Genomic DNA, 27,922 nt, shown 5'->3' with positions numbered 1-27,922 from the left:
GGAGGGCTTCAGGGGGTCTTTATTAAGTGATGCTTTAGTCTCAAGTCTCTGCCAGGGACTCGAAGTGGGAGTGACCCCACTCCCCCTAGGCTGTCCCAGACTTGCCTTCTTAGAGGAAGGATGCAGGAAGCCTGCTGTCCCCTGAGAACAGCCTGGGAAGCTGGGCTAGCGCTGGGGTGGGGAACAGCAGAGCTGAGACCCCCCTCCCTCAACCCCCAGCCCACGCTACGTGTGCAGCCCGAGGTGGGAGGGGCCGAGGAAATCCTGGCCAAAGCCTCCCTCACGCAGCCCCGCTCTTGTGGCTCCACTCACTGCCCTGAGCTATCCATGATCTCTGCTCTCACATTCACCTTGGCACTCCAAAAGCTAGCCCCACGCTCGGCTCCCCCAGGCCTTCAGTCCTGGGGAAGGACAGAAGTAGGGAAGCCCATTAGGGCAGAGGGCACCCAGCCAGGCAACTTCAAGGGGCCTCTCCTTTCTGCTGCCCATCTGAGTTCAGGCCCCTCCCTCAATAGTAAGGGGGGTGGTGGCCTCAAACTTTGCCCCCTCTCTTACTGGCACCCCACTCTGTCCCAGCCCAGAGCACAACACGCAGTGACCAGAGGCTGGTGGGCACAGGAGCCCTCCCTGGCACACAGGCCAGACTGCCTGCAGCTGCTGCGGGCCTGCTCCCTGCACTGGAAGCCAGAAGAGGGGAGACAGGAAACGAGTGGGGCAACGGTGTGCGGCCCCCGCAGCAGGAGGAGGGGATCCAAGCCCTGCCCTGCTGTCGGTGCCAGCAGCCCCAGGCCCCTCTTCCTTATGAGTCCCCAAGGCTCCAGAGCTGCCCGTCCCTGCAAAGGGGGATGAGAGGGGCGGGTGGTCCTTGAGGAGAGGAAGGGTCTGCAGAGAACCACCCAGACACCCGGTGTTACCCAACTCTGCCCCAGGCCCTGAGGGCCCCAACTCCTGGCACCACCCACCCTGCGTCTTGGGTGAGGAAGGGCCCCTTCTGCTGTCCCTTCCCCTCAGAGGTCCAGGAACCACTCCAATGAAACAGACACCGCACCTGCCACCTGCCCCTGGGGAAAGCAGTGGGCTGAGGCAAGAAGGCTGGCTAGGGGCCCACAGGCCTCTCCTGCTCCAAGCACTTTCCTTGCTTTCCTGACGTCGTCTTGGCAACAGGGGGACCCCGCCCTCCCAGCTGGCTCCTGGGCCCTCCCTGCAGCCCGTGTGCAGCTGGGCTTCCTTCCTGTGTGCGTGCGTGAGTCTGCGTGTGGTGGGGTGACTACAGGTGGTGGTCCTGGCTGCCAGGGAGGGCAGGAGAGATCTGGAGTCAGCCCCGCTGCAGGGCCTGGGGCTCAGTCTCAGCCAATCTCCTTCCACTGCTTGTAGAAGTCCAGAACATTCTTGATGTCCACACTGGCATGTGCAGCGGCCTGTAAGGCTGCCTGTGGAATTGGGGGAAGGACAGATTGAGGAGGGCCTGACCTCCTAAATTACGGCACAAGTCGTTGAGGGGCTGGAGAAGGGGTAGCGGAAGAGGAAAAGGGCAGCTGTCTGGTCTGAGGGAGTCGACTCCGGTACCTCTTCCCCACTCCACTCTTCCCCGAACCATCCCGTGACCCACCTGCATAGGGCCTGAGAGCGTGCTAGGATTGTCCAGTGGAAGGCCTGTGATGATGGTCACCATGCCGCTCGGGTCCTCCTCACCTGCTCCCTGGGCCAGAGTCAGCTGTTTGCAGCTGTCCAGGATCTTATAGAGCGTCCTGGAGCGGGGAGGGGAGGGGGAAGGAGGGCCAAGTCCCAGCGTTAGCACAACCCTGAATACTCCTTGGAAGAAAAGTTATGACCAACCTAGATAGCATATTCAAAAGCAGAGACATTACTTTGCCAACAAAGGTTCGTCTAGTCAAGGCTATGGTTTTTCCTGTGGTCATGTATGGATGTGAGAGTTGGACTGTGAAGAAGGCTGAGCACCGAATTGATGCTTTTGAACTGTGGTGTTGGAGGAAGACTCTTGAGAGTCCCTTGGACTGCAAGGAGATCCAACCAGTCAATCCTAAAGGAAATCAGTCCTGAATATTCACTGGAAGGACTGATGTTGAAGCTGAAACTCCAGTACTTTGGCCATCTCATGCGAAGAGTTGACTCATTGGAAAAGACTCGGATGCTGGGAGGGACTGGGGGCAGAAGAAGGGGACGACAGAGGATGAGATGGCTGGATGGCATCACTGACTCGATGGATGTGAGTGTGAGTGAACTCCGGGAGTTGGTGATGGATAGGGAGGCCTGGCGTGCTTCGATTCATCGGGTCGCAAAGAATTGGACACGACTGAGCGACTGATCTGATCTGAATACCACATCCCCAGGGCAGAAGGGAAGCTGGGATGGGGAGGGGCCCAGGAGACAGAAAGAGCTACCAGGCAGCTCGAAGCAGTGGGTTCTGGGAGCTGGCCTGGAGGATGAGCTCCAGGAACCAGGCAAAGATACGATAAGGGAGGGCCCTGCGCCCAAGGATCTCAGGACCGCAGGGGCTCCAGAGCTGGGGTGACTTCTCACTGCCTCTAGGGTGAGATCCGCAGAGGCGCCTGGCCCCAGGCTGGTCCTGCTGCCTGTGACTGGATTCTCTGGCCCTATCCCTCTCTCCTGGGGCGTGCCCACAGAGGAGCAAGGCAGGCAGCGTACGTGGGGTTCCAGGGGCACAGGCAGAAATGTTACCAGGCATCGGCATCCTGCCTCTTCAGCTTATGCCGCTCAAAGCTCTTCCCCGCCTCTCTCTGGCAGCGAATGTACCTGCAGGGAGACGGGAGAGTGGCAGGGGCAGGGGTGTGGGGGTGCCCAGCTCACACAAAGTGGGCCCTTGTGGCACACAGACCCCGTGTCACGGGAGGGGAAGGGGTGTCTCCCACGTCACAGGTCCGTCTGGAGCCATTCTAAGTGGCTCCCCAGCTGCTGAGCCCAGCTTGTTTCTCCTCCTGATAACATCACTTCTTTGGTTCCTCCCTGGGGAGGAGCTGGGTGGGGAGAAGCAGCGGATGCTTTTCAAGTCAGTGCTTCTGGAGACAAGGTCCAAACAAGAAGGCTTTGTGTAGCTTCCTGGCCAGGCAAGGGCAGATGCAGAGGGTGGGCCAGCCAGCAGAGAGCGGGGAGCTCTCTCCCTCCTCCCAACACCCAGTGCCTAGTCCTCTTCTGGCCCCAAAGGCCAGAAGAAGGGCCTGTGCTGGGCTGAGCACCTACACGCTGCCACCCTAACCCCCCTGAACCGTGGGAAGCCCCTGGTCAACCTGATCACCTAAAGCAGGAGAAACTCCTGCAAAAGCGCCCATGGCTTGAGTTGGGGGCTTGCTCCCCTCTCCCCACTGACACTGATCCCATGCTTGCCCCAGAGGCAGATGGACAGCAGGCCAATGCTCCCCAACAGAGCTCCTGGCTCCTCCAATCACTGTTTATTTCAGCACCTAACCCCCTGACTAATAATTATATCCTCGGCCTCCTTCCCCAGGCCATGAGCCAAGTGTGAGCAGGGACCACGAGCATGTGTCTTACACAAGGAACACACAGGCATCTGTGCTGACATGGGCTCAGGACAGGTCCAGCCAGGCCTGCACTCACCTGTTCCCTTTTTTAAACTCTGCCTCCAGATATCGGATCCCATCCCGGGCCCCTGGGTGTTCCTTCTTCAGCAAATCCAGGCCATCGATCACTGGCGGACATGGTGAGGGGTGGGGGAAGGACAAAACAGATGAGCTCCGGCTGCTGTGATGAGGGCTCTGCAGAAGCACCTGCGCTCGCTCCAGGACACACTGCAGCCCCCACAGGAGCCCCGAAGGCCTGACTGACCTCCTGCCAACAGTGCACTTGGGAACTTACCAACTGCTTTCCCTCAGATTTTCTCACGGGCTTCTCCCAACCTCCTCATGAGTCAGGGTTTGACAGAGATGGTCATGACCCCTTCACAGATGACATGACCGAAGTTGAGAGAGGTGGCTGACTTGACCAAGGGCACTGTGTGTGAACTGGGCCTGCATAAGGGCCTCTCAATCCCCAGCCAGATTCTCTTTCAGCCTTACTCTGTGCCCCAACCTCTCCAATGCACTCACCTGTCCTTGGGATGATGACGATGAAGCGGCCACTGGTGGCCAGCTGGCGGATGACAGGGAGGTGGTGGCAGAGGGCCTGGGTGTCGGGGACGAGGTAGGGAGACATTGCTGACCGTGCCTTGGGCTGCTGCAGGCTCCCTTCCAGCTGAGAGACCTCAAGCTGTTGAGAGAAGGCAGGGTCGGCAGGGAGCTGTGTGCGGGCTGGGTTGGGGGAGAATGCTTCTCAAGGTGGCTCTTATGGGACTCCTCCTGCTGCCATTTCCTACGAATGGCTTCAGAGGAAAAGTAGACAGGAACAATGGTTAAGAGGAAGAGAAGGAAAGAGAAGTAAAGGCAGGACGGGAGCACAAAGGCTCAGTGACCAGTCGCAGTGGGGGGGCAGTCTACGAGGCTGAGGGTAGTCAGGGCGAGGTGGAGGGCCACAGCGGGCAGAGCGGGGGCTTCAGGCAGCAACAGATCAGGAGCAGAAGCAGTGCTGGGCCCTGGCTTCCTACCTGAAGTCGTAGCTGGGCCATGTCTCTCATCAGCCTGTTCCGCCGAGCTTCCTCCTGTGCCTACAAAGGGGGGAAAGAAACAGGTGTTAAGCTTGGGACAAGGAGCTGGGGGAATATTCCTTTCTCCAGTGATCAAGAACTCCAACAGGGATTCCTTGGGTCTGGAATAGGTACAGCCTTATATAAGTCAACTCTCTATTGCTTCCGCTAAGTGAGGGGAAGGTAGGCGTGGGAGCCAAAATACCACTCTGGTGCAATCTGAACACCTCTCATTAGCAGCCCACACCCCCAGGAAGGAAAGGCGGGGCCAGCACCTGTCTGGTCTCACCTCTGACCCCCTCATCCTCCCTTCCTCCCAGGGAACACCATCCATGTAACCCTCACTTTTTGTCACCATCCACCTGCAAACTTCTTCCAAAATCTACAGCTGCAGCCCAGACCTGACCACTCCTGAGTTCGAGACGTATATACCCAACTGCCTACTCAACAGCCCGATCTGCTTCTCCAAAGCTGCTTCTAATCCTCCCATGTTCCCCAGCTTGCTAAATAAACCACCATCTGTCAAGTCAGAAAGCTAACCAGCTTCGACTTTTTTCTCTCTCAGCCCCAGAAGTTATCAGCCTCCCAGTCCTGTCAACTGTACCTCCTTTAAAAAAAAAAAAAAAAAAAATCACACACACCCCTTTGCATCCTTCTATTTTCAAAGCACAACCCTGGCCTAAGCCAGTACCCCCAACCTAGACTATTAAAACCACCTTCTTTCTGCTCTCTGCCTCCAGACTATTATCTCTGCTGACAACCAAGGAAATCTTTCACAAACCATCTGTGGTCCACCATGGCCCTGACTAAAAGCCCCGTGATGGTTTTCCTTTGTCTTCTAGATGAATATGGTCTAAAGATGAAATTAAGAATGGGGACTTATTCTAGAAGACACGGGGAACCATTAAAGACTCTCTGATGAACAAACTGGCATCATCAGAGTGAGGATTTAAAACAGTAACCTGGGAGGTAAGCCTCCTCCTGATCATGAGAAGATGCCAGACAAAGCCACGTGAGGGTCACTCCACAGAGCAGCTGACAAGTACTCTTTAGAAGTGTCAAGATCATAAAAGACAAGCAAAGACTGAGGAGACATTAATAATCAAATGTAATGTGGGATCCTCGGGAAAAATAAAAAAAGAGATTTGCAGGAAAACTAGTGAAATCTGAATAAAGCTTGTAGTTGGCAGTACTGCACCAATCCTAATTTCTTAGTTTTGGTAATTATACTATCGGTAGGAAGTGTCCACCTCTTACCCCCCTCCAGAGTATCCCCTTTGAGAAACACTGGTAGAGAAAGGAAAGAAGGGACGCAGAAGACCGGGCAATGGGGAACGAGGGGTTCCCTAACCCAAGCAGACACGAGAGCCTGGAGAGCAGGCGCAGCGGCCTGTGGAGAAGCTGAGCTCCCAGAGCGGCTTAGAACAAGGACAGGAGCCAGGTCTTTCCAATTCCAGGGCCCTGGCTCAGCCACCCATACCTCCCTCTGACATTCTGTGCATCCTTGCCTATGTAATGAGGATGCAAGCACCTGAGACGTCACACGCAAAGCAGCTCCACGCACGGAAAACTCGATGTGCGATGGGAGGTGGCAGCACGACAGGAGCACGCTGCTGCCGCCACTGGGAACCGAGCCCCTTGGGGTGGAAACCCTGCCTCGGGGGCGCAGGATGCAGTCCCAGCAGGCAGTGCGGCCTGGCTCCAGAGCGGCCTGTGGGCTCAGCAGCACACCAGAAGGGCTCTCAAGTATTCCCCGCCCCCCAGGAGGAGTCTTCAGGAGTTCTAGGCCAAAGGAAATGCCTGCAAACACTCTACATTTTCTGAAGCTGTGTAACTTCCCCATGATTATTTTCGTAAGCCCCCTTGTTTTCCCCTATGGAATAGGAATAAAAGTCTTAACATAAAAGGTTAGTTTTTAACAAAATGTGCTTGCTTTTAACACAGCAAGGGAGTTTCTGGGGAGCCAGTGCTCCTTCCCATCTGCAGGAAGGGGGTGCTCAGAGGTGGGGGAGCCTGTGGTTGGGGAAAGGAAGAACACGGGGGAGGAGACTGGCTTGAGATGAGGAAGCAGCCCTGGGCTCACCAGGACACACGGGCTGTGTTTGCTGTGCCAGACACCACCACCCAAATGTGCCGGTGCCACTGAGCTGGGGCAGGACAACACGCCAGGGCTGCGCAGGCCCCAGAGCCCGGCTGCTGCCACAAAGCACCAGCGCCACAAGACACAGGCCTGTCTTGTCTGTGGCTGTAACCCCCAGGCCTAGGCTACTGATACAGAGCAGATTCTCAGTAAATATCTGTACAACGAACGACTGAATGGGAAAGAAATCACAGAGGCCGCCTCCTACCCTTCAGGGCTGCTGTGGGATGGGAGGTTCCTGCACGGTGTTTGATGCAGGAACCTCAGTCAGGGAGCATTTGCTGAGCACACACACTGCATAATACAACACGCCAAGTGCCTGACGTTCACTACCATGCCTTAGTCACAACAACCCCATAAAGCTGATTGTACTATTCCTATGTAACTGATGAGGAAACAGGTTTAGCAAGGTTAAGTGACTTGCTCAATTCAGACTGGGAGGTGACAGAAATGGCCCTCAATCCCCAGTCAGTCTAGATCCAGCGGCGGTGCCAGGCTGCCCCTGCTCAAAGCACCTCTCACTCCCCATCTGCCCTTAGTTCTCTCCCGGCCCTCTGGTCTCCCTAGGCTCGGTCTCTGTTGCCCTGGCCCCACTGACCAGGTTCTTCAGTCGAGGGCCACAGCATGTCTGAGCCTCTGGCCGTGGTTTCTCAGTGAGCCTGTGGGAGCAGAGTGGACAGGGAGGGGCAGCCTGACTCACCATGCGGAACTGGGCCTGGGCCTGCTGCAGCAGGCTCTCCTGCTCAGACTGCGCGATGCTGACAAAGATGCCGACCTCTGCATTGAACTGCAGGATGCTGCCTTGCAGGCGGGCAACGAAGTGGCCAAAGCTGCGTATGCAGCAGATCCGCACGACTGTCTGTGGAGACACGGGAGCCAGCCTGGCTAAGCAGAGTCCGCCAGGCTCACCTGCCCCCGCCGGGGCTCCTTCCTCCTCCCCTCCCCGCCCTCCGCCAGTCCAGCCCCCTCAGCAACACGGGCTCCCTGCAAAGGCCTGGGGTGTGTAGGGAGAAGAGGAGCACCGAGGCCCAGAGCCTGTAGCTACCAGAAAGAGAGGGACCACACAGGGGGAGGAGACTCTGAGAAGGACTGGAGAAGCAGGACTCAGGGCTGAGAAGAGAGAGAGCGACAAGGCCACATGCTGGGAGACACGAGACCTGGGTTCTCATGCATCTCTCTCCTCTAGGGCTCGATCCTAACGTGTACAACGAGAGGACAGACTATGTCATCATTTCCAACTTATGTTCTTGGTCAGCAAAACCCTTCTTTCCCAATCACACAAAAGTCTTAACCTACAGTGCTAAAATATAAAATAGAGCATAAAGCCAACCTGCTCTGGCTGGAGAAGAAGAAACCAAAGGGCGTGTGTGTGTGTGTGTGTGTGTGTGTGTGTGTGTGTGTGCGCGCGCGCGCGCATGCGCCTGTGTGCATGGTGCTGGTACGCCAGTCCACTTGGCTTCCCTCTGCTGCCCCCGGACAGCCCATGTGGTGACACAGACTCAAGGGTGAAAGTCTCTGGACTAAATGGGCAGCACATTCCCATCCAGCTCCAACCTTCTCTGTGTGCTGGTCAGCTTAGAGGAGGCTGGGCTCAGAAGAGAAAAGAGATCAACAGAGATTTTAAAGCCCTAATAATTTACTTGTTCTGTCCTCTCCAAAAGGTGGGGAAAGGGGAAGATGGCTTGTTCTACATAGGGAGACACTGTGGATGGACATCCTGCCAAGAATGACAGGAAGCCCAGATGGTTCACTGAGTGAAAAAGGACTCAGAGCTGCAGCCAGGGACATGCTCCGTGTCTGGATGGAAGGGGTGCCAGCCTGCCCCCCAGCCCCACCCCCAGCCCGAGCTCCTGCTTTGCTACCGAATCTTCAAAGACAAAGCCTGTGGCACGAGGAGTGCCGGCCTCACCTCCTCTAAATTGCTGAGCAAGAGCCGAGCTGTATCAAAGCTAAAGCGTCTGTGGGCTGCCCGGAGGGGAGGCAAGTTGCGAAGGGCCGTGTCCTCTGGGAGCAGCAGGCTAGATGGGAGGTCAGGCAGTTCACAGCCTTCAAGCAGCTCCTGGACCTCAGCACACAGGACCAGGCCTGGGGAGAAAAGAGGACACATGAGGCCCCTGCGCTGTGGGAGCCCCCGGTCGGAGGGACACAGTGCTTCCCTTTGGGAACTCCCAGGCAGGACATACTCCTTGGACAGAAGGTGGGGAGAGATGCGGGGAGGAAAGGAGAGATGGTCCACAGGGCCGTCTGGCAGAGCTTTAGGAGACCAAAACTGGAAGGGCTAGAGGACCGCTCGGCAAGCACACTCCCTGGTGGCCCAGGCTACCTGCCCACAGTGGGGCAGTGTCTGGGCAGGGAACGAGAGAAGCCCAGACCACAATGACTGCTGTGTGTTAGGGAGGTGACAAGGTGAATTGCATTAACCTCCTTACCCTAAGCGCCAGGTTACCAGGGGGGTGGGGGGGTGGGGGTGGGGGGTCCGTGGCCAGTGAGGGAGAGGGGAAGGGAGGGCAGTGCCAGGGACTCACTCACCAGATTCTTGGAGTTCGCCAGCAGCTGGCAACAGGTTCAACAACACAGACAGGCGGTTCCACAGACTTTGAGAGCTCTTGAGAGAGAGACAGAAGAGAAAGTCTTTAGCTGGGGCAGTACTGGAGGCTGGCAGTGAACAAGAGAAGCACTAGATTTGGGAGGACTGGGGCTATGGTCACATGCCTAGAAGCGTTAACAAAAAAATTAACAAAAGTGGGGCTTACAGAGGACTTGGAAAACAGGAAGGAATGAAGAAGGGGAACCCTGAAGCTTCAATGAGCTTCATCAGCAGTTGAAGGCTTCATGAAAAGGGAAGGTGTGAAACCACAGGAAGAACTCTCTGGTTCGTGGTAGTGGAAAAAGCTAGAGTGCTGGAAGAAGCGTCTCTCTAGCACAAACTTCTCCTTTCAGCCCTCCAGGTGCACACACGGGGCCAGCTCTCTGGGGAAGCAGCCTGTACCGCCATCTTCACTTCACCACCCTCGATGACTAACGGTGACTAACTAGCTGTTTTCAGGCAAAAGCACACGCCCCAGGGTGTGCCTGGCCCTGACCTAACTCTCTCTTTGAGGGAAGAGGGCGACCGACAGGGAAAAGGGTCTTCCACAGCAGGCAGGTCTGCTTCTGGAATAAAACCACACTGAGGAAAAGCCTCAGAACACCAGAGGCTTGAGATGAAGACTCTGAACCTGAGAAGGGAAGGAGGCCGCCATCAACCCAGCCAGCCTCCATGGGCGCCCACCTCCACACTGCTCGCTCCAGCTGCAGAAGTCTCTTTAAGCTACTTCCTTGCCCACGGCAGCTGCGCCTCGTCTGTGCACCCTGTCCCTGCCCAGGCCCATCGCTCTTGTCGCCACGCTGTGCCCTCTCTTTTCTCTGGGTGCTGATGTTTACCTACCAAGGTTAGCCCTTGAACATGTATTTTCACCAACATTACTCACTACAGCTGGCATTATGCCTAGCACTGGGGACACAAAGCCGAATAAGCAGCTCTCTCACTTTCCCAGTCCACAAGACTTGTATCCCAGCCCAGGCCACAGGCTCTTTAAGGGCAAAGGTCATGCCTAAGCCTAGCCTGTAAAAAGCATTAGGATTCAGCACACAACAGGTGCTTGACAATACCTTTTGCCCTGCCCAGCCCAGCTGAGGGGATTCCCACGCCCCACTGTGGCTGGCCCAGCCCTCCCCTCACACCCTGGGACCTAAAGAGGGCAGTGGCGTGGGGTGACGCACCTGCGCACACACAACGATGAGGTCGGGGTTGGTCCGCAGCCAGTCCAGGAAGACTTTCACAGCAGGGAGCAGGCCTTCAGCCATCAAGACCTGCAGCTTCTCCTGGATGCTCCGCTCGTTCCGAAAGGAGCGCCCACTGGACTCGCTTCCCTCTGACTCCGAGCCCTCTTCAGAGGCTGGGAGTGGGAGACAGAGAACTGGAATGAGCAACTAGCAGACACACGGCAAGACTTCGGCTCTCTGAGAGCGGCGTGCGCCCACCTGCCTGGACTCTTCTGAAGAATTCTGATGTGAAGAGAGGAATGAGATTCCGGCCTGATTTCTCTAGGTCCACTAACTGATTGCTTTTAAGCCAAGAGCCTCGTGCCTTTTAAAATACGAGCTAATTTGTAAGATCTAAAGCTACGCACTCAACTGACATCTATGATGTGCTCATTCTGTGTGAAAGGCAGGGCAGACAGTCGGAAAAGAGCTACAGGTAGGGTGAAAAAGGGTACAGAATTTAAAACTACTTCCAGCTCCCAGTTCTGTAAGCCTGCAGGTTAGAACACGACGCAGGTCACACTCCATCTCTGAGCATCAGCCTCCTCATTTCTTTTACTCATTCAGTAGTTCCTCAGCCCCAGCACTGTGCCAAGCCCTGCGTTTGGTAATGGGGATACAGCAACAGACAAAACATGGACTGCCCTGCCCTCAAAAGGCCCATGGTACTGGTGGGCACACATACAAGCCAATGGACATCATCACTTGAATGGGAAAGCGCTGGAAGCTGTGGAGGTATAGAAGCTACAGGAGACCACAGGAAGCTGACCCTCGGGGGACTCCCAGACCAAGTGATTCATAAGGCAAAATCTAGAAGGCAAGTGAGAATTAGCCAAGCAACACACTCAGAGCAAGGGAGGGAAAGCATGTTCCAGGATAAAGGAGCATTACACAGAAGCTTAGTGGGACAGCATTCAGAACAGGGATGATGACTCTCCCACCACAAGACTGCCGTGGGAACTTCCCTGGGGGTCCAGTGGTAAAGACTCAGTGCTTCCAATGTAGGAGGCACGGGTTCAATCCTTGGTCAGAGAACTAAGATCCCACATGTCACAAGGTGTGGCCAAAAAAACTAAAAACACAAAACAACAAAAAACTCGTAAGAAAAAGACTGCTGTGAAAGTTAAATAAGCCAAGACCCTAAAAAGTGCAGCCTGATGCTTGCACGGTGTAGATGCCACAAACGCTCGCGGCCGCTGCCCAGGTGCTCCCTCTGCACCTCGGGGGAAGGCCCTCAGGTGAAATGCCTTGTTCCAATCTACCTGCCCCCCTAGTGGGTGCTGGATTTTCTACTTTCCAGGAGCCCTGGCAGGACCTGGGATAGCACAGGAGAAGTTGTTGCTACAGTGTTGTGTGGGGAGGAAAACCCCAAACCCATAGGGCAAGGTGGGAATGGGAGGAGAATAGGACCACAAAATCAGCTGGGAGTTGAGAATGAGAAAGTGAGCAGGAGAGGGGATCTCCAGGGAAAAGCTCCTGGGCCACACTACAGGCAGAGGCCAGAAGCAAGGCATCAAGGGTAGGGATGAGAAGTACTTGGAGAAAAGAGCAGCCTCTCTCAAGTGAGTGCTGACAGTACAGAGGTGTGGACCCGCAGGACAATGGAGAGAGGCCCACGTACCTGGCTCTGAAGGCTTGTCCACATCTCCATTGACACAGCGCCTGAGGGTGGCCGAGGCAGGTGCTTCAGTGGTGGGCTGGAGGAGCAGGTTGCTGAAGGTGGGGGCCAGTCGGAAGCAGCGTTTGGTCTGGAACATCTGGGTGGACATGGCTTGTAGATTGCTGGCAATGCTGGCCTCGCTGGGGCCCAGAGGGCCATTGAGGGATTCAGGAGCCTCTGACCTGGCCCGAGATGGCTCCAGGGCTGGGGACCGTGTCCCGTCCTCATCCTCCATATCTTCCAGGTCTGATCGGGACTCTTGACTGTTCATTTCTGAATCTGTCTCAGCGTCAAAAGCTGTTCCCCCACCTTCAAGACTCTTGTCGGAGCCACTATCTGAGCCCTCGCTGGCCCGGGCCGAGTCACGGCTTGAGTCCGAGTCAAAGCCTTCACTCAGGTCACTGTCCTCACCTGCTTTGGGTGGGTGGCGGCGGCGGCGGAGGCAGGAGAGGCGGGAGAACTTCCGACTCTTTCTGACCTCACCCTCTGGAGGTACTGCAGGAGGCGGCTCAGGCCCCGGCTCCTCCTCCTTCTCCAAGGGTTCCCTGGACTCCGGTTCATCTGTGGAAAGAGGAGGGTCAACACTGGGACACTGGCAGGCGTTGACAGCCCCCACCCCGCCACACCTGTGTTCCCCTCCCAGGATCCCCACACCCCATGCTAACCTTTCCACAGCCACAACTCCCCCATCCCTGTACCTGTGCCATCGCTCTGGAACGCCGGGACGGGATTCTCGCCCTCTTCCAGCTCAGCTTGCAGCCGGATGTTGACGTGATTGACGAGGTGGGAGAAGAGGGCCAGGGTGAAGGCAATGGCTGCACTGTACTGCTTAGACCCTAAACCCAGGAAGCCAGTGTTAGGGGCCGAGGGCCCTGAAGAGCAGGAAGCACCATTAATTCCAACCTCATCTCACCTGTTCTCAACTCGCCCAAGGATTTACTTACCTCTAAAAACTTTCTCTAAGGTAAAAAAAGATTTCTCAGGTCTCTGCACTCCCATCCTGTAATGTGGAATGTGTCAGCTCATCCTGCTTCCTCTTGTCCCCCCTCATCCTCCCCAGCTCTGATGTGTTCACGCAGGCCCCTCCCCAAGCATGTTCACACCCAGTCCCGTCTCTCCCTCCCTTCCACCCAACCTTGCTCTACATATACCTCTGGCAGAAACTAACTGCCCCCGGCCCCACTGCCACCAAGTCTGAATTCCATCTGGATCAACAGTTAAGCATCTCAACCACTGTCTGCCTTGGTCCCAGACAAGGGTGCGTGTATCTGTGGGTGTGGGAGGGTGGAGGGGGTGGGAATACACTGTTGCTTTTGTTTGTTCACTAGGAGCTCCTTCAGGGCTCTCTCCTACAGGCAGAACACAGGTAGTGAAGGGACTACTTGTGGAAGCTACTTTATGGATAAGGAGCTGCAGAAAAGGGTAGTGAGGATCCCAGAAGCCAGTGGGACAGAAAAGAGGGACATAGGGAGAGTTACCTGCTCTCTTCAAGCTGTGCACCCCCATAAGGCAGATGATGACCATTTGAAAGATGAGAAGGTCCGGGAGGAAAGCATATCCACTCTCATACTCCTCCTCATCCTCACTGGCCAGGCTGAGGTTGGGTGAGGAGGGCAGGTAGAAGAGACAGAGGTTGAAGTCCTCCAGGACTGACTGGCAAAGTGATGTCAGCTCTGAGTCCACGGAGCTGTGGAAGCGCAGGAGTAATGGGAGGTCAGTGATGGGGGCTGGGGCAGGCACAAAGAGCTGGGAATACAGGATTCAGAGAAAAGACTATGGGATCCTACAAGGGAGACTTCAGAGAGGAGGAGGGGGACTCAGTGCTGGCTGATCTCTAAAGCAGACAGAATAACACGGGAAGGGCAGACATACAGTGGAAGGGATGTGGGTGGGCTTCCCATTCGGCCATTCCTTCAACTTCCAGTAAGCGCCTAATCTGCCAGAGGGTGAGCCACCCAGAGAATGGGCATGGAACCTAGGGTGAGACAGTGAGGGATGCCGAGAAAGGACTAACCAGCTCAAGAATTTCCAATTGAGAGACAGAATTCACCAGCCCCCGCCCCCCCCTCCTCTCCAAGTCCCCTGCCATAAAGAGCCACTGTGGATGGGGCTCCCAGGACACAGTTCTTGCTCACACTCTCTTCTACTCACCTGCTTTTGGGCTGCAGGAGGCTTTGCAGATACATAAAGTTCACCAGCAACCTCTTAATGTCTTTACATCTGAAATAAGAGGAGCCCAAGGTAGATGGCCAACAGCTCCCTGTGGTCCTACTGCACAAACTGCAGGAAGACCCCCTCTTCCCACAGGCCCCGCTCACCGCTTCTTGCTGGGAGAGAGTTTCCGAGTCTCACACTTCTTCAGCTGGTGGTACATTTTCGCTGCCTTGTCATACAGCCGCTTGAGGTTTCCATAGGCCCCCTCAAAGGACACTTCCGACTGAATGCTGAAGGAGACAGAGGTGAGCTACTAAGTCTTGGCAGAGGAGGAGAGGGAAAATGTCAGTCTTCCAGGGATTTAGGAAGCACTGTTTTTCTTTTAAATATTTATTTCTGTACTTAGCTGCGCCAGGTCTTGGTCGTGGCGTGTGAGATCTAGTTCCCCGACCAGGGATTGAACCTGGGCCCCCTGCATTGAGAGTGTGGAGTCTCAGCCACTGGACCACCAGGATGTCCCAGGAGCACTGTTTCTAGTAAATACAGGCTGCCCCCAGCCGCCTCTTTCACATACAGACTGAGGGTGAAAACTATCTTTCCTAATAAAAACACACACATACAACTTTCAGATTAATCAGAGTAATGATGACATCTGTATCTCCTCTGCATCCAGATATGGGACAATTAATCCCATTCAATGTTACAAACATAACTTAGTCACCATCGCTGAAATACACTATTTTTCATCTTTTTAAAAGCAGAGCACTTAATAGGTAGCATTTAACAAGCATTAAGGATATTTACATATTCTATTTTAGTTAATCTTCACAATATTCATTCAAATGCAAATATGTACTGAGCACCCCACTCTGTCAGGCACTGCACCCTACTACTGCCCACATGTACAGACAAGGGAATGAAGCCTGAGAGATCGAGTATAATGCAAAGGTCACACAGCTAAACATAGTACCGCTCAATCTCCAACCCCAATCTGCCCTACCACAAAGACTAACAGCATGCTATACTTTTTAAAAATGTCTTGTTGTTTGAAATGTCTTTTAAAAATTTTTATTATTTTTTTTTTTTCCTCTGGTCATGCCCCATGGCATGTGGGATCTTAGTTCCCCAAACAGAGATTGATTCTGTGTCATTGGACCACCAGGGAAGTCCCTGAAACATCTTTTAACTATAAAAAGCAAGGTATAGAAAAGAAGAAATACATGTTAGAGGTGAATTAAATACAGCTATCAATTTTTTGATATTCCTTCCACTGAGAAGTGGGTTCTATGTTACCTTCCTTTCAATCTTGGCAGGGGGGTGGGAGTGGGAAGCAACGACCATTGAAAAAGCTTTGGCCGAGAATGCATTGTAGGAGTGACGCCACCAGTTTCCAGGCCCAGGCCTTAAGAGATGGGCAGACCCTAATTTCAAGTTTCTTGGGTTATTATTTGCTGTTGGGAGTCCTGAGCCACTATGTAAGAAGTCCATCTCCCTTGAGGAAGATACCACATGGAGTGGCCCCAAGACTAAAAGGAGAGGGAAAGGGGTCCAGATAAGCCAATTCTCCAGACACATCAGACACCAGGCCAGCCGAATACCACTGCCTGACCCTAGACAGTGCCACCAGGAGGAAGACTGCCAGACTGACTCTAGGCAAATGCTTAACCCACAAAACACGAGATATAACTGTTCAGGCATCGTAGAAGAGGACCTTAGTGGGCACCTCCCAAACCTGGATGTACTTGGCTCTCTGCAAGTGACTCACCCTAAATCATAATTATGAATGCGATACGGGATCCAGGACAAGTAAGGGGGGCATTCCCTGGAAGGCATACAAGGAATGGGAAAGATTCAACGGGAGGGTAGAAACCTGGTAATCATATGTAAGAATAAATACACAAATAATAAATGCGGGAGAAGGTGGAAAAAGCTAACCCTGTTACACCGTTGGTGGAAATGTCAACTGGTGCAGCCATTACAGAAAACAGTATGGGATTCCTCAAAAAACTAAAAACAGAATTAATTGCCTTATGATCCTGCAATCCCACTCCTGGGAGTATACCCAGACAAAACAGTTAGTCAAGCAGACACACGCACCCCTGTGCTCAGGTGCGCGCACGCTAGGTTGTCCTGGCTGTGCTTAACTCTGCGGGACCCCAGGCACTGTAGTCTGCCAGGTTCCTCTGTCCGTGGGATTCACCAAAAAAACCCAAGAACATTGGAGTGGGTTGTCACGCCTTTCTTCAGGGGATCTTCTTGATCCAGGGATCAAACCCACACCTCTTACTTCTCCTGCATTGGCAGGTGGGTTCTTTACCACTGGTACCATAGCAGCACTATTTACAACAGCCAAGTCATGGAAACAACATAAATATCCATCTACAGCTGAATGAATAAAGACAGGGCACACATATATTATACTATGTCACGACCTACTACTCAGTCATAAAAAAAGAATGAAATAATGCCATTTGTAGCAACATGGATGGAACTAGAGATTATCATGCTCAGTGAAGTAAGTCAGAAAAAGACAAATGCCACAGGATACCACCTGTATGTGGAACCTAAAATATGCCACAGATGAACCTATCTGTGAAACAGAAACAGACTCACAGACCTAGAGAAGGGAGTTGTGGTTGCCAAGGGGAAGGTGGGGGAGGGATGGACTGCGAGTTTGGGGTTAGCAGATGCAAAGTATTGTATACAGAATGAATAAACAAGGTTCTACTGTACAGCACAGGCAACTATACTCAGCATCCATCCTGTGATAAACCATAAGGGAAAAGACTATAAGAATGTATAGGACTTCCCTGATGGTACAGTGGATAGTAATCTGCCTGCCAAGGCAGAGGACACGGGGTTTGATCCCCGGTCCAGGAAGATTCCACATGCTACAGAGCAACTACGCCCTTGTGCCCCAACTACTGAGCCCACACACCTTCGGGCCTGTGAGCCACACTACTGAAGCTCACACACTCTAGGGTCCAAGAGTCACACTGCTGAGCCCACATCTGCAACTCCGGAAGCCCATGTGCCGAGAGCCTGTACTCCACAACCGGAGAAGCCACCGCAATGAACTGCCCAGGCACCGCAACTAGGGAAAGCCTGCTCGTGGCAACAGACCCAGAGCAAACAAAAATAAAATTTTTAAAAAGGTATACATAACCGAATCACTTTGTTGTACAGGAGAAATTAACCCAACACTGTAAATCAACTATACTTCAATTAAAAAATAAATAAATAAAAATACAGTGCCTGATCTAGATAAGGGCAAATATTTATTGATACTGAAAATAGGTTTCCTTGGGACCACAGCCTGGAATTCTACGGCAGAATTAGGTATCGTAATTTACACTTCAGTAGTTGATCATTTAAGCTATAAGATCACCTTACTCCCTTTGGGCCTTGAAAGCCAATTCACTATGTAACTACCGAGACTGCTTTGGCTTCTCAAGTAGACGCTGGCCCTGACGAGGCGGCAACAGTGTGCTTCCCGGCGGTCTATGTCTCACCAAACTGTGGTCAAAGCCTTCTTCACTCACCTGTCAGTCTCACGTGCACTTGGTTACGGTGACTCAGTACACTAAGTCTAACCAACTGTGGGTGCCCTGAAAAAACTGTGTTTCGTTGTTGTTTTTTAATTCTAAGAAATAAGAATGAGATCCAGGGAAGCAGTAATCCACCCTGCTAAACTGATCCCCCCATGCTGTCTGTCATGCCTGTCACTTCATGACACTAAAGCTCTACAATTTGAAGTTCTTGTCAGAAGTTACTTTGGTACGATTTTGCCAACTGCATCCAATTTATCTCCTTCTTCGGGAAGGTAGCTATCCTGTTAGCTTTCATGATAGCAGACAGCTACATTAGCTGCCCAAGTGCCTACAAATCCAGGAGGCTGTGCAAAAAGCAGCGGGGCGGCCAGGAAGCAGGGTCCCTGAGGAGGCCCCCCCGGCCTCACAATTCTCCCATCTGTCTTCCTCAGGAGCTAGAGAGGGAGAACGGAAAGAGAGGACAAAGCAGGAACTGTGCAGACGTGAAAGCTGGGAAAGAGCTGCCAAACACTCACCAGCGCAGGTAGCAATACATGGCTTCCACATTATAGTACTTGCTGCCTGCAAGGGTGCCCAGCTGGTTGAAGGGCATTCCTGGAGAGAAAGAGAAGTCACACAGTCTGTGGCCACAACACTCACTGAAAGCTGCCGGCCCAACCCATGCTGAGCATCAGAGAACTCATGTGGAGAACAGTGGCTCTGCAGGAGACACTGGTCTCTCAGGTGGTCAGTAGCTAATCCTATTCCCCCAGAGGGTTACTGATTCCGACTCACGTCCTACCAGTCTAATCCCACCTGGCCCTCAGGGACTCAGCACTGAGGGGTGCGACTCCTTCAACAGCAGCTGTGGCTCTTCCAACACTGACTCAACTCCTGGAACCCTCTCATCTCGGCTCAGTCTCTTGCCTTTGAGTTCTCCTTCTGACATGCTAGTCCCCATCTCTTCCTGTAATTTAGCCTCATCTCTTCCCTCACTGCGCCTCCATAGTGGCAGCTGAAGCACAGTCTCCTCTTTCTACAGAGACACCAGAGATGAAGAAGCCATCTTCTTTTCCTTCTTTTCTGCCTCCTTCCCTCTTAGTTCAAGACTCTCCCATTTCTCTTCCTCTTCCACCATCTTCTGAGTGTGTGTTACTTGGGAAAGAATTCAGAACCAAGGTGAAGTATGAAAGAACTGAGTGAGGAGGACCTAGGGGGAAGTGAGTATGCCTGCCTGCCATCTCAACACTGTTTTCCTCTTAGAAAATGCTGCTGGGTTGGGAGGCCCCAGTGGGGAGTCCACTTACCAATCTGAGGAGCTACTGACAGGGCTTGGTAGTAAAATCTCTCAGCTAGCAGCTCAGTGTCTACGCCAGCTAGTTCATTCTGATACCGTGCTGTAAGGAGGGGGAGGAAGAAAAGAAATATGATAATTCCATGCTTCAGAAAACACCTCCCCTAGCCTGGAAGTCCACTCTAGAGAGCTGTAATAGGAGCCTGGGAGGAAGATACCTGAGCTAGAAGGCAGGCTGTTTGAGTTTCTGGCACAGTTGGAAGTCTACATGACTATGGGCAAATTGTTCAACTCTCTCTTCCTTGCTGGTAGGTCCAAAACGTAAAGAATATTTAGTGTTTGTAAAGAGGCTCTTCTTGATTATCTCTTCCCAAGGAAGGGGAGCTACAGCATATATTAATGCTTGAAATGACTTCTGATATTTGGTTCTGGAATTCAACTGCTCAGTTCTAGAGAGAAGACATTACTAATGACACTAGGTCAATCTACTGTGAGGCAGCTGATTCTGTGTGTGTGTGTACACATGTGCCTGCACCTGCTCACTCATGTTCTACTTTTTTCAACCCTATGGACTACAGCCCACCAGCCTCCTCTGTCCATGGAATTTTCCAGAAAAGATACTCGAGTGGGTTGCCATTTCCTTCTCCCTCCTCGACACAGGGACTGAATCCATGTCTCTTGTATCTCCTGCACGGTCAGACAGACTCTTTACCACCTGGGAAGCCTGATTCTCCCTGTGCCCCTACCTGTAAAGGCTTCAGGAGTGGGATAAGGGCAGGGAGAGGCACCTCAGGTCAATTACAGATAATGCATCCAAAAGCCACACACCAGGAGCCTAACAGGACTACAGGTCTTTATCAGGATTAGCGACTCAGGGGGCATAAAGCAAGAGTCCTTTTCCATTCTGAGAAACATACTTCAGGTAGGTAAGTCCTCCCTGAGGTCTAACCATAATTCCCCTAGGAATCTATGAAGAGAAAGAAAACTCCAAAAGAGAAGGACATCAAATTAAAACCTTTCGAACTTACTACTAAAACCAGGTTATCACCCCGACTTTCTTAAAGCACAAAGACATTTTCCCCTTCTTCTTGCATCCACTCATCCTTTCTGACTCATGGAAGAACAGTGAAGAGAAAGAAACACTCAACAGACTGGAGGGAAGAAGTTATCAGAGCCCAAACTACTCCTCCTGCCCTCCGGTCGCTTAAAAGGGTGGTACCAACAATTTGAACAGCTGGAGCCTGTCCTGGAGCCCCAAACAGAGAAAAATGAAAGATTCTGATTCTTACACAAATCCCCCAGGTACACCAGACATCGGTGGCATGCCATCTGTGCCCAATCCATCTCCTTCCCTGAGGCAGACACTGGCTTCTTGCATCCTGAGAAAGAGAGAGACAGAGGTTTATAAGCGCATTCTTCTGACCTTACCTCTGGAAAACACCTTTCCTAGGTGGAGAATGGAGATCAAGAATCCAGGTCTAGTTCTGGAGACCAGCCTTATGGGGCAGAGATGACGCCCATCCAAGACACAGGCTCACAGGTGGACAGAGGTAGGGACAGACGACAGTCATTCACAGGACAGGAAGGAACTGGAAGAGATGGTCTAGGGTCCTCAACCTAGGACAGCTGCCTGGGGAAAGGTCATGTGAAAGGTCATCACAGGAAGGTTACTAGAAAGGAAGAAGAAGTGAAGTCAAGTGTAAGTATAGTTTTGGGTGCCTTGGGGAGCTACTCCCCACCTACGGGTAAAAAGTTTGGGTAAAGATGGGAAACTTGCCCAGGAAGAATGGCATATGGATGAGGCCAAAGGAAATGCTGCCTTCTGCCTGGTGGAGGAGGTCACAGAGAAGGCAGCCTGTTGAAGAGCCCATCCGTGGAGGAGACTTGTCTGACCTGAGGACAGGTGGTGGCCAGAGCCACAGACGCCTGGGCTCTCACTGCTCCCTTTACCCAGGCAGCCCTGGGACTTCAAAGTGCTTCAGCTATTTGGGAGGCAGTTCTCCTATGTGCTAGGTACTGATCTAAGTGTATCACAAGGCCAACTGAAGTGATCCTCAAGGCAACCCCAAGGGGTAGTTACTCTTATTACTTCCATTTTACAGTTAAATCAAAGTCCCGTAACAGGTAAGTGACAGAGTTGGGATCCAAATGACAATCTGGCTCGAGACCATCCATGTATCCCCTCCACTTTGCACACACTCTCCTAGGTATGCAGCTCCCATTCTGAGAAGCCCTCCCCAATATTTACTATAGAGACGTTGCTGAGTTGGCTGAATGAGAAGTATCTGTAAGGAGATAAAGTTGTTTGGGGAATTAATTCTTTGAAATAAGGGTTCGTCATCTTCGTTCAGGCTATGGACCCTCCTGGCAATCTCATATGACACCTATGAATTCTGCCTTGGATTAACATTGCTTTATTTTTGGCCATGCAGCTTGCAGGATCTTAGTTCCCTGACCAGAGATCGAACTCAGGGTCCCGGCAGTGAAAGTGCTGAGCCCTTACCTCTAGACCACCAGGAAACCCTCCATTGTTTTGTTCTTAAGTGTTTCAAATGGATAAAATAGAGTGCCTTCTGATCAGAGAATGCTGCCACACAGTGGCACAGACATAACCTCCATCTCTGACCCAGAATGTCTTTCTGCTGGTGAGGGGACGGGCAGGGGGCTGGGGGAGGGCAGGAGGTATGAAGAGCAAGGGGAGTTGGAGGAAGCGGGAAGAGGGAAGAGGGAAGAAGCTCCAAAGGACAGTCAAACTGAAGAGAAAACCATCAACTAGAGAAGGAGGTAAACCATAGCTCCAGTACCTCAGAAAATAAAGAAGAGATTTGCACTATCTTGAAAGACTGTCCATGATTTTCCCAATATTTCTAAATACTGTAATACTTTCATCAAATACTAGGAAACAATCTCTAAAGTTAAAAGAAAGTGCCAGTCAAATCCAACTGGGAGAAAAAAAAATGCTATCAATATCATCTTCCAGTGCCAGACTTCCTCTAGATCATTCCATCCCTCCCACTGGTTCTACATCAGTCTATAACCCCAAACTAAAGAGGCCTCTCTCTTTCCTTAAGATCTTTACCCCAACTCACATGCTTATTTGGTTAAATCCAAATTTCATGAAGCATTTGTATGTCTTCTAGAATCTTCACAGCCTGGCTGGGTCACAAGGTACATAGATACTGAGGGATAAGAATACCAAAGTAGAAACAAACCAACTTGCTCCTCCAGCCCGCCTTTCAGATTTCACTGACCTATGAGGGGGTCGGTGACATGGGTCCAGTCGATGCAGCATTGCAGTTCCAGCTGGTAGTGAGACTGGATATAGAGAAGGAGATGCTGGTAGAAGCCAATACCAGCAACCAGGTGTGTCCTGTAGGCACATTCCAAGGTACTCCGGCTGTGGATATGCTGGAGATAGGGAAAAAGAAGGGGCCAGTTAAGTAGCAAGATCAGAGTTCTGCTCCCCTGTCCCTAATCATATTTATCTCACTGAAGAAATAAACATATCTTTTTGGCTCTGGAAGTCTGGAACTTTATCCACCTCTCCTCTTACTCACGAGTCAACCCTATACCCTTAGATCTCCTTCTCTGGTCTCCTACCTGGGGTCAGGCTCCCCTCCTCTCCTAATCCTAATTCTATATGACTCCCTCCCTCCTTTCTATCGCTTCCTTGATATCCCTACCTACAGCCATGCTCTGGGCCAGTTGCCTAGCTTTCTTTTCGTTCCTTAGCTTCCCCTCTTTAGACAAACTTCTTTCCAAGCTCTACGACCTCCCCTTGAAAAGCCAAAGTTGCTCAATTGTGTCTGACTCTTTGTGACCCCACGGACTGTAGTCTACCAGGCTCCTCTGTCCATGAAATTCTCCAGGCCAGAATACTAGCGTGGGTAACCATTCTTTTCTCCAGGGGACTCTTCCCAACTCAGGGATCCAACCCAGGTCTCCTGCACTGCAGGGAGATTATTTACTGTCTGAGCCACCAGAGAAGCCCTCCACTTACCTTTTTGTTAGTCTTGATAAGCTGGATAACCTCGTAGTATACCTTTCTCCACAGTAGCTCCTCAGCCTTCCTCCCATAGTCCACCGGGTGCAGGAACATAAGCTTGACACAGAGCTCACGCAGCCTATGAGGATGTAGAGAAGCCTGAGGGACTGGCCATCCCTTCGTGCTGGACACAAGAACTGAGGGCAAGAAGGCACCTGCCAACACCCCAACTGACAGACGTCTGTGTCTCCCATTAGACATCCAGGCTCACTCAGTAGGACACAAGACAAGCAGTCCTAGAAGGCAGTGGAGCCCCAAGATACAGGCAGGAGCAGTAAGAATCTTAACAATCTTCATCTTCTTCCCTTGCACCGTTCTCTCCTTTCTACTCAGCCTCTGTATCTCTTTCTTTCTTTCCTTATGCAGTAGAGTCAACTCCCCCAACTCAAACACCACTCTAAGGGCACCAGTCTGTTAGATATAGAAGCTGCAGAAAGTGAGGGATCCCCTCTCCCTCTTAGGAAGGCCAGATATGTCACAGACCATTTATGTACCATGAAGTCAGGAGATAAGAGAGAATATGTCTGTATATGACAGGGTTTCAGGTGTAGAGGAAAAGAGAAACTCTAAGGATGTGTATAGAGTCTCAGCTTACTTGTTCCTCAGGCTAATGTTCTCCGGTTTGAACACCTCTTGATAAGCGGTTTTGTTGCAAAGGATGAGGTCAAGTCGATGCACAGCCTCCACCACAGCCCTGCAGGGAATCATAGGCAAACAGCCCTTGAGTCATGTATATGGTCCATATACTAATCTTACAGGAAAAGCTACAGAATTAAGGGTAGGGAAACCAAATGGCTGCAGGCTGAGCTCCATTCAAAACAAGATGAACAGAGCCTCCATCTTGATACACCCGCCCCTCAGGAGATGTCTGGCGATGCTGAGGACATTCCTGATTGTCACAACCCTGGGGAGGGGAAGGAGGGGCGCTGCTATTGGCGTTTAGTGTGCGCTGCTAGACACCCCACAATACACGGGACAGTCCACCATCGTAACTATCATGCTGCCAACACTGTCAAGGTAGAGAAACTCTGTGATATGGGAAGGTAGGCTCTCTCAATGGAAAGAGCATAGGCTCTGATGCCAGGCAGAAAATGTAGGGTTTGAATCTGGCTGTGTCTTACTAACTCTATAGTTTTGGGTGAAATTACCTAACCTCTTTAAGGCTTAGTTACCAATTTATAAAAATGGAGATAAGAGTAGTTACCTCAAAGGGCTGTTGTGAAAAGTAAATGAAATAATTTAAATACAGCATTGGTATATAGTGAACATTTGATATATATTGGTGAAATGAATTATTATTGTTAAAAGGCTGGCTGATTATCAGATATAAAGGAAAAGCATTCCTAACATAAAATTCCATTCTGCAATAATGGGGTAAAAGAAAGGGGAATGAGAGTGTCCCTGAAGTTCTTAAAGTCTCCTGGATTCTGCTGAAGGAAACAGTTGTTTTAATATAGAGTACAGTCTCTAGAATCAGACAGCCTGGGTTCAAATCCTAGCTCTACTTCCTACCAGCTATACAGTCCTGGGTCAAATATTTAACTTCTTTATCTCAGTTCTCTCATCTATAAAATGGGATTAGTAACATCACCTATTTTGTGCAAGTTAAATTAATTAATACATAAAGCATTCATAACAATGCCTTGTACACAGTGTTTAGTAAGTATTGGTCTTCATCCTGAGGATACTCCAGGCCTTAAGAGAAAAATTCAGGGCAACTCTGCAATGGATGGCCAAGAGGTACCTAAGTAAGTATCATCTCTGGAAGGGAAAAACCCAGAGGATGACAGACAGCAGCTGTGAGAACAGATGAATCAGGCACTGCTCTTGGACACAAAACAACCGAAAAATAGTGAGTTACAATTCCTAAAATAGTCCAAAATGGATTCAGAATACTGAAAAGTGCTCCTGGGCCAGGAAAAGTGGGCCACAGCAGGCTAGCATCTTGTGGTGGCTCAGTCGGTACCCCTAAAAGCTGTCCTGTACTTGGGAAGTGATCACCCACACCCAGCTGAGTGGGTGGGATGGTAATCAAGGCCTTCTCAAAGACAATCTTAAGAGCCCAGCATTTCTCCAAACACCTCCTGGGCTGCCTAGAGATGGAAGCCAAGCTCTTTTAGCCAGCCAGGCTCTCAATGTCAAAGGCAGCACCAGGCGGCCATCAGTGATATGCCAGTTTAGTCCCCAGGAAAGGGCCATGCACAGATCTGGAGCGGGGGTGCAGGGGGGAGGGGGGCGCTGTTTTCATGGATAGGCCCCACAGCCTTCCTTAAGATTCTCAATTCAAAAAGGTTAGTAACCACTACTCCAGGGAGTTCTAATTGCAAGCTCTTAAACCTTAGAGGACTCCACACTTTCTTCTACATTTCCCATCAGACCATAAGCTCCTCCATTAAATTGTAATCTCATTTAGAACAAAAACTGCAAAAACCAGTCTTGTGTCTCATTCACTACTGTAATCTTAGGTCAAGCACAGTGTTAAAGAAGAAAAACATGTTTAAAAAATTTTTTTAAGTAGTTAAAATTTGCCTAATTATTAATAATTGGTGCTTGCATCCCTTTCAGCATCCCTTTTCCAGCTGCCTTTTCTGAGGAGCTTCAAACATTTCAGAATTTCATTTCTATAAACAGATTGTGGGAATTTCCCAAATTTACAGAAGCTCCTATGCCAGTTTCATAGCCCAACAACATATTTACCTTGGGCCGAGAAATCAAACCTTCTTCCCCCATTTCTTCCCACCAATCACCACTGCTATAATAAATGATAGAAAGAGATGTGCTGCCTCACATTTCCACCCTACCCAAAGCCAACAACGCACAATTACCAGCAGAGAGACCCCTGTGCATACATGTAAGCCACACATGCAAACATATCAGCTTAAGTCAGTCAGTTCTGTGAGGGCAGTGGCTTGAGAAAAAACAAGATTTGAGAATGATAAGAAGGATGACCAAAGCCATTTCCAAAAGCTGGAGACAAGAGAGGAATCTCACAGACACTGCCCACGCTCTGTCTGACAGGCAGCACTGACACTCGGCAGCATGAGGAGGCACACGTGCCACCCCAGTCTCTTCACCCGCCCGGAGACCGCTTGGGGCAGCCCACAGTGGGAGCCCAGAGGCTGAGGGCTTGGATCACGTTTCTATTTTTGGAGCAGCCGATACTCCCCTCTGCCTTCTGGCTTAGGAAGCCAGACCAGGCAGGATGCCTACACAAGGGAGGAAAAGACAACATGCTCTTGACTCTTTCACTGCCAAGATGGGGCCCATGGCTCTGACGGTAGTCTTCTCATGCAGACACCTCTGGTTCCAGAGCCTTAGCCAAATTACCCCAAACTCCTAACTTCCTAGTAGAAAGTGGAAAACTCAGTTTGGTCTCTATGTGTCATTCTATTTTTGATCCATATCCAGAACCCGTGTTCTAGCTGCCCCACACAAAAATATCCTCCACTCAGGGCGGGAAATGTTCACCCCGGCCTGTTCCCAACAGAGGGCTGAAAGGCTGAATGAAGATGTTAAGGAGCGTGAGTGGCACTGTGGAAATGAGAAACCAGGAATGGAGTTGCCTGGCAAGAGACCGCAGTCATGAGGCTGGAAGGAAAGCAGGGCTCAGGAGTCCCCAGGTGCCCGGAAATGGGCTCCGATGACCTACGAAAACTCTGGACTCAAAGTCCTTCACCTCCCTTCCAGTCTAACACAAATAATCTTACAGCTTCTTTATTTTCATTCAGATTCCCAAAACTTGGACCCCTAAGAGACCTAAAAGCCTATCAAATCCAGATCTCTCCTTTTAAGGATGAGAAGACTAAGGCCCAAGGTCACACAGTGAACGGCAAAGCAAAGACCTCTCTTGATTTCAGTCCAGGGCTCTTCCCTGTAAATCCTTACAGGGTTCTACGCACTATTCCCTTCCGGGTTTTTCTCCCATCTGTGACCCCACCCTCACCTTCTCAGCCCCTGCAGTCCCAATTTCCACCTTCTTACCCCAAATCCGCAAAGCTCGGTGCCCGTCCCAAGCTCACTGCGGAAGAGATTCCCTCCACGTGCTTCCCTCCCAACCTCCCACCCACCCAATTCCTTCTTTCAGCTCAATCCCGGGTTACGCGGCCCCGCCCCCTTTGCTCCCTCCAAAATTGCACCCTCTTCCCTCACCCATACCCCAGCCCGGCACCGGAGCCCGCCTGTCCGGGAGGCCCCGCCTCTCGCTGTCCCCCACTTCCCTTGGCGGCTGCACTCACGCCGCGGCCCCTCTCACCGGTAAAGCCGCTTAGTGTGGAGGACCTTTGCTTCAGGCTCGCTGCTCTCCCCTGTGGGGGGGCCTTGGCTCATGATGCCCGGGCCCAGGGGTGGCTCCCGGTCACAGGCCCCCGCCACCCACCGCTACTGCCACCACTGCTGTCTCCGGCCGTAGCCGCAGCCGCCGCCGCCGCCGGCCCTGCTCGGCCGCCATCGCTGTGAGGCGGCTGACCGCGACAGCTCCTCCTCCGCCTGCCAAATCTCGCGATAGCGGCTGCAGGTGGCGGGCCAGCGGCCTGCTGCTACCAAATCTCGCGAAACTCTTTTTCCCTCCCGGGAAGTTGCCAGAACTAACTCTGGGCAGCCTCGCCTCTTTCCGGCTTCGGTGAGCCCTTGCGAAAAACTTTATTGACACAGCCTCCAGACAACCAGACAACAAGCAGTGGC

The 27,922-nt window shown here is 51.8% G+C and overlaps 1 protein-coding gene across 1 annotated transcript; it reads right to left on the bottom strand.

Annotated features, from left to right (window-relative positions):
* Window positions 1–2: 2 nt before the first annotated feature.
* Window positions 3–27,749, bottom strand: SMG5 (SMG5 nonsense mediated mRNA decay factor). Its single transcript, XM_055583982.1, has 22 exons — window positions 27,495–27,749; window positions 23,838–23,936; window positions 23,198–23,321; window positions 22,449–22,605; window positions 20,487–20,576; window positions 19,211–19,300; window positions 18,440–18,518; window positions 14,538–14,663; window positions 14,371–14,439; window positions 13,698–13,906; window positions 12,918–13,055; window positions 12,181–12,780; window positions 10,518–10,693; window positions 9,285–9,360; window positions 8,665–8,840; window positions 7,456–7,614; window positions 4,577–4,636; window positions 4,083–4,242; window positions 3,595–3,685; window positions 2,701–2,775; window positions 1,610–1,748; window positions 3–1,430 (listed from the first exon to the last, which is right to left on the bottom strand). The coding sequence occupies exons 1-22, from the start codon at window positions 27,566–27,568 to the stop codon at window positions 1,347–1,349; spliced, it is 3,051 nt and encodes a 1,016-aa protein (XP_055439957.1). The 5' UTR covers window positions 27,569–27,749; the 3' UTR covers window positions 3–1,346.
* Between the last annotated feature and the right edge of the window lie 173 nt (window positions 27,750–27,922).

The sequence above is a fragment of the Bubalus kerabau genome, chromosome 6, assembly GCF_029407905.1.
Source record: "Bubalus kerabau isolate K-KA32 ecotype Philippines breed swamp buffalo chromosome 6, PCC_UOA_SB_1v2, whole genome shotgun sequence".
Taxonomy (NCBI): Eukaryota; Metazoa; Chordata; class Mammalia; order Artiodactyla; family Bovidae; genus Bubalus; species Bubalus kerabau.
Note: the sequence above shows the minus strand (reverse complement) of the source record. Positions and strands in the feature narration are given on the sequence as shown.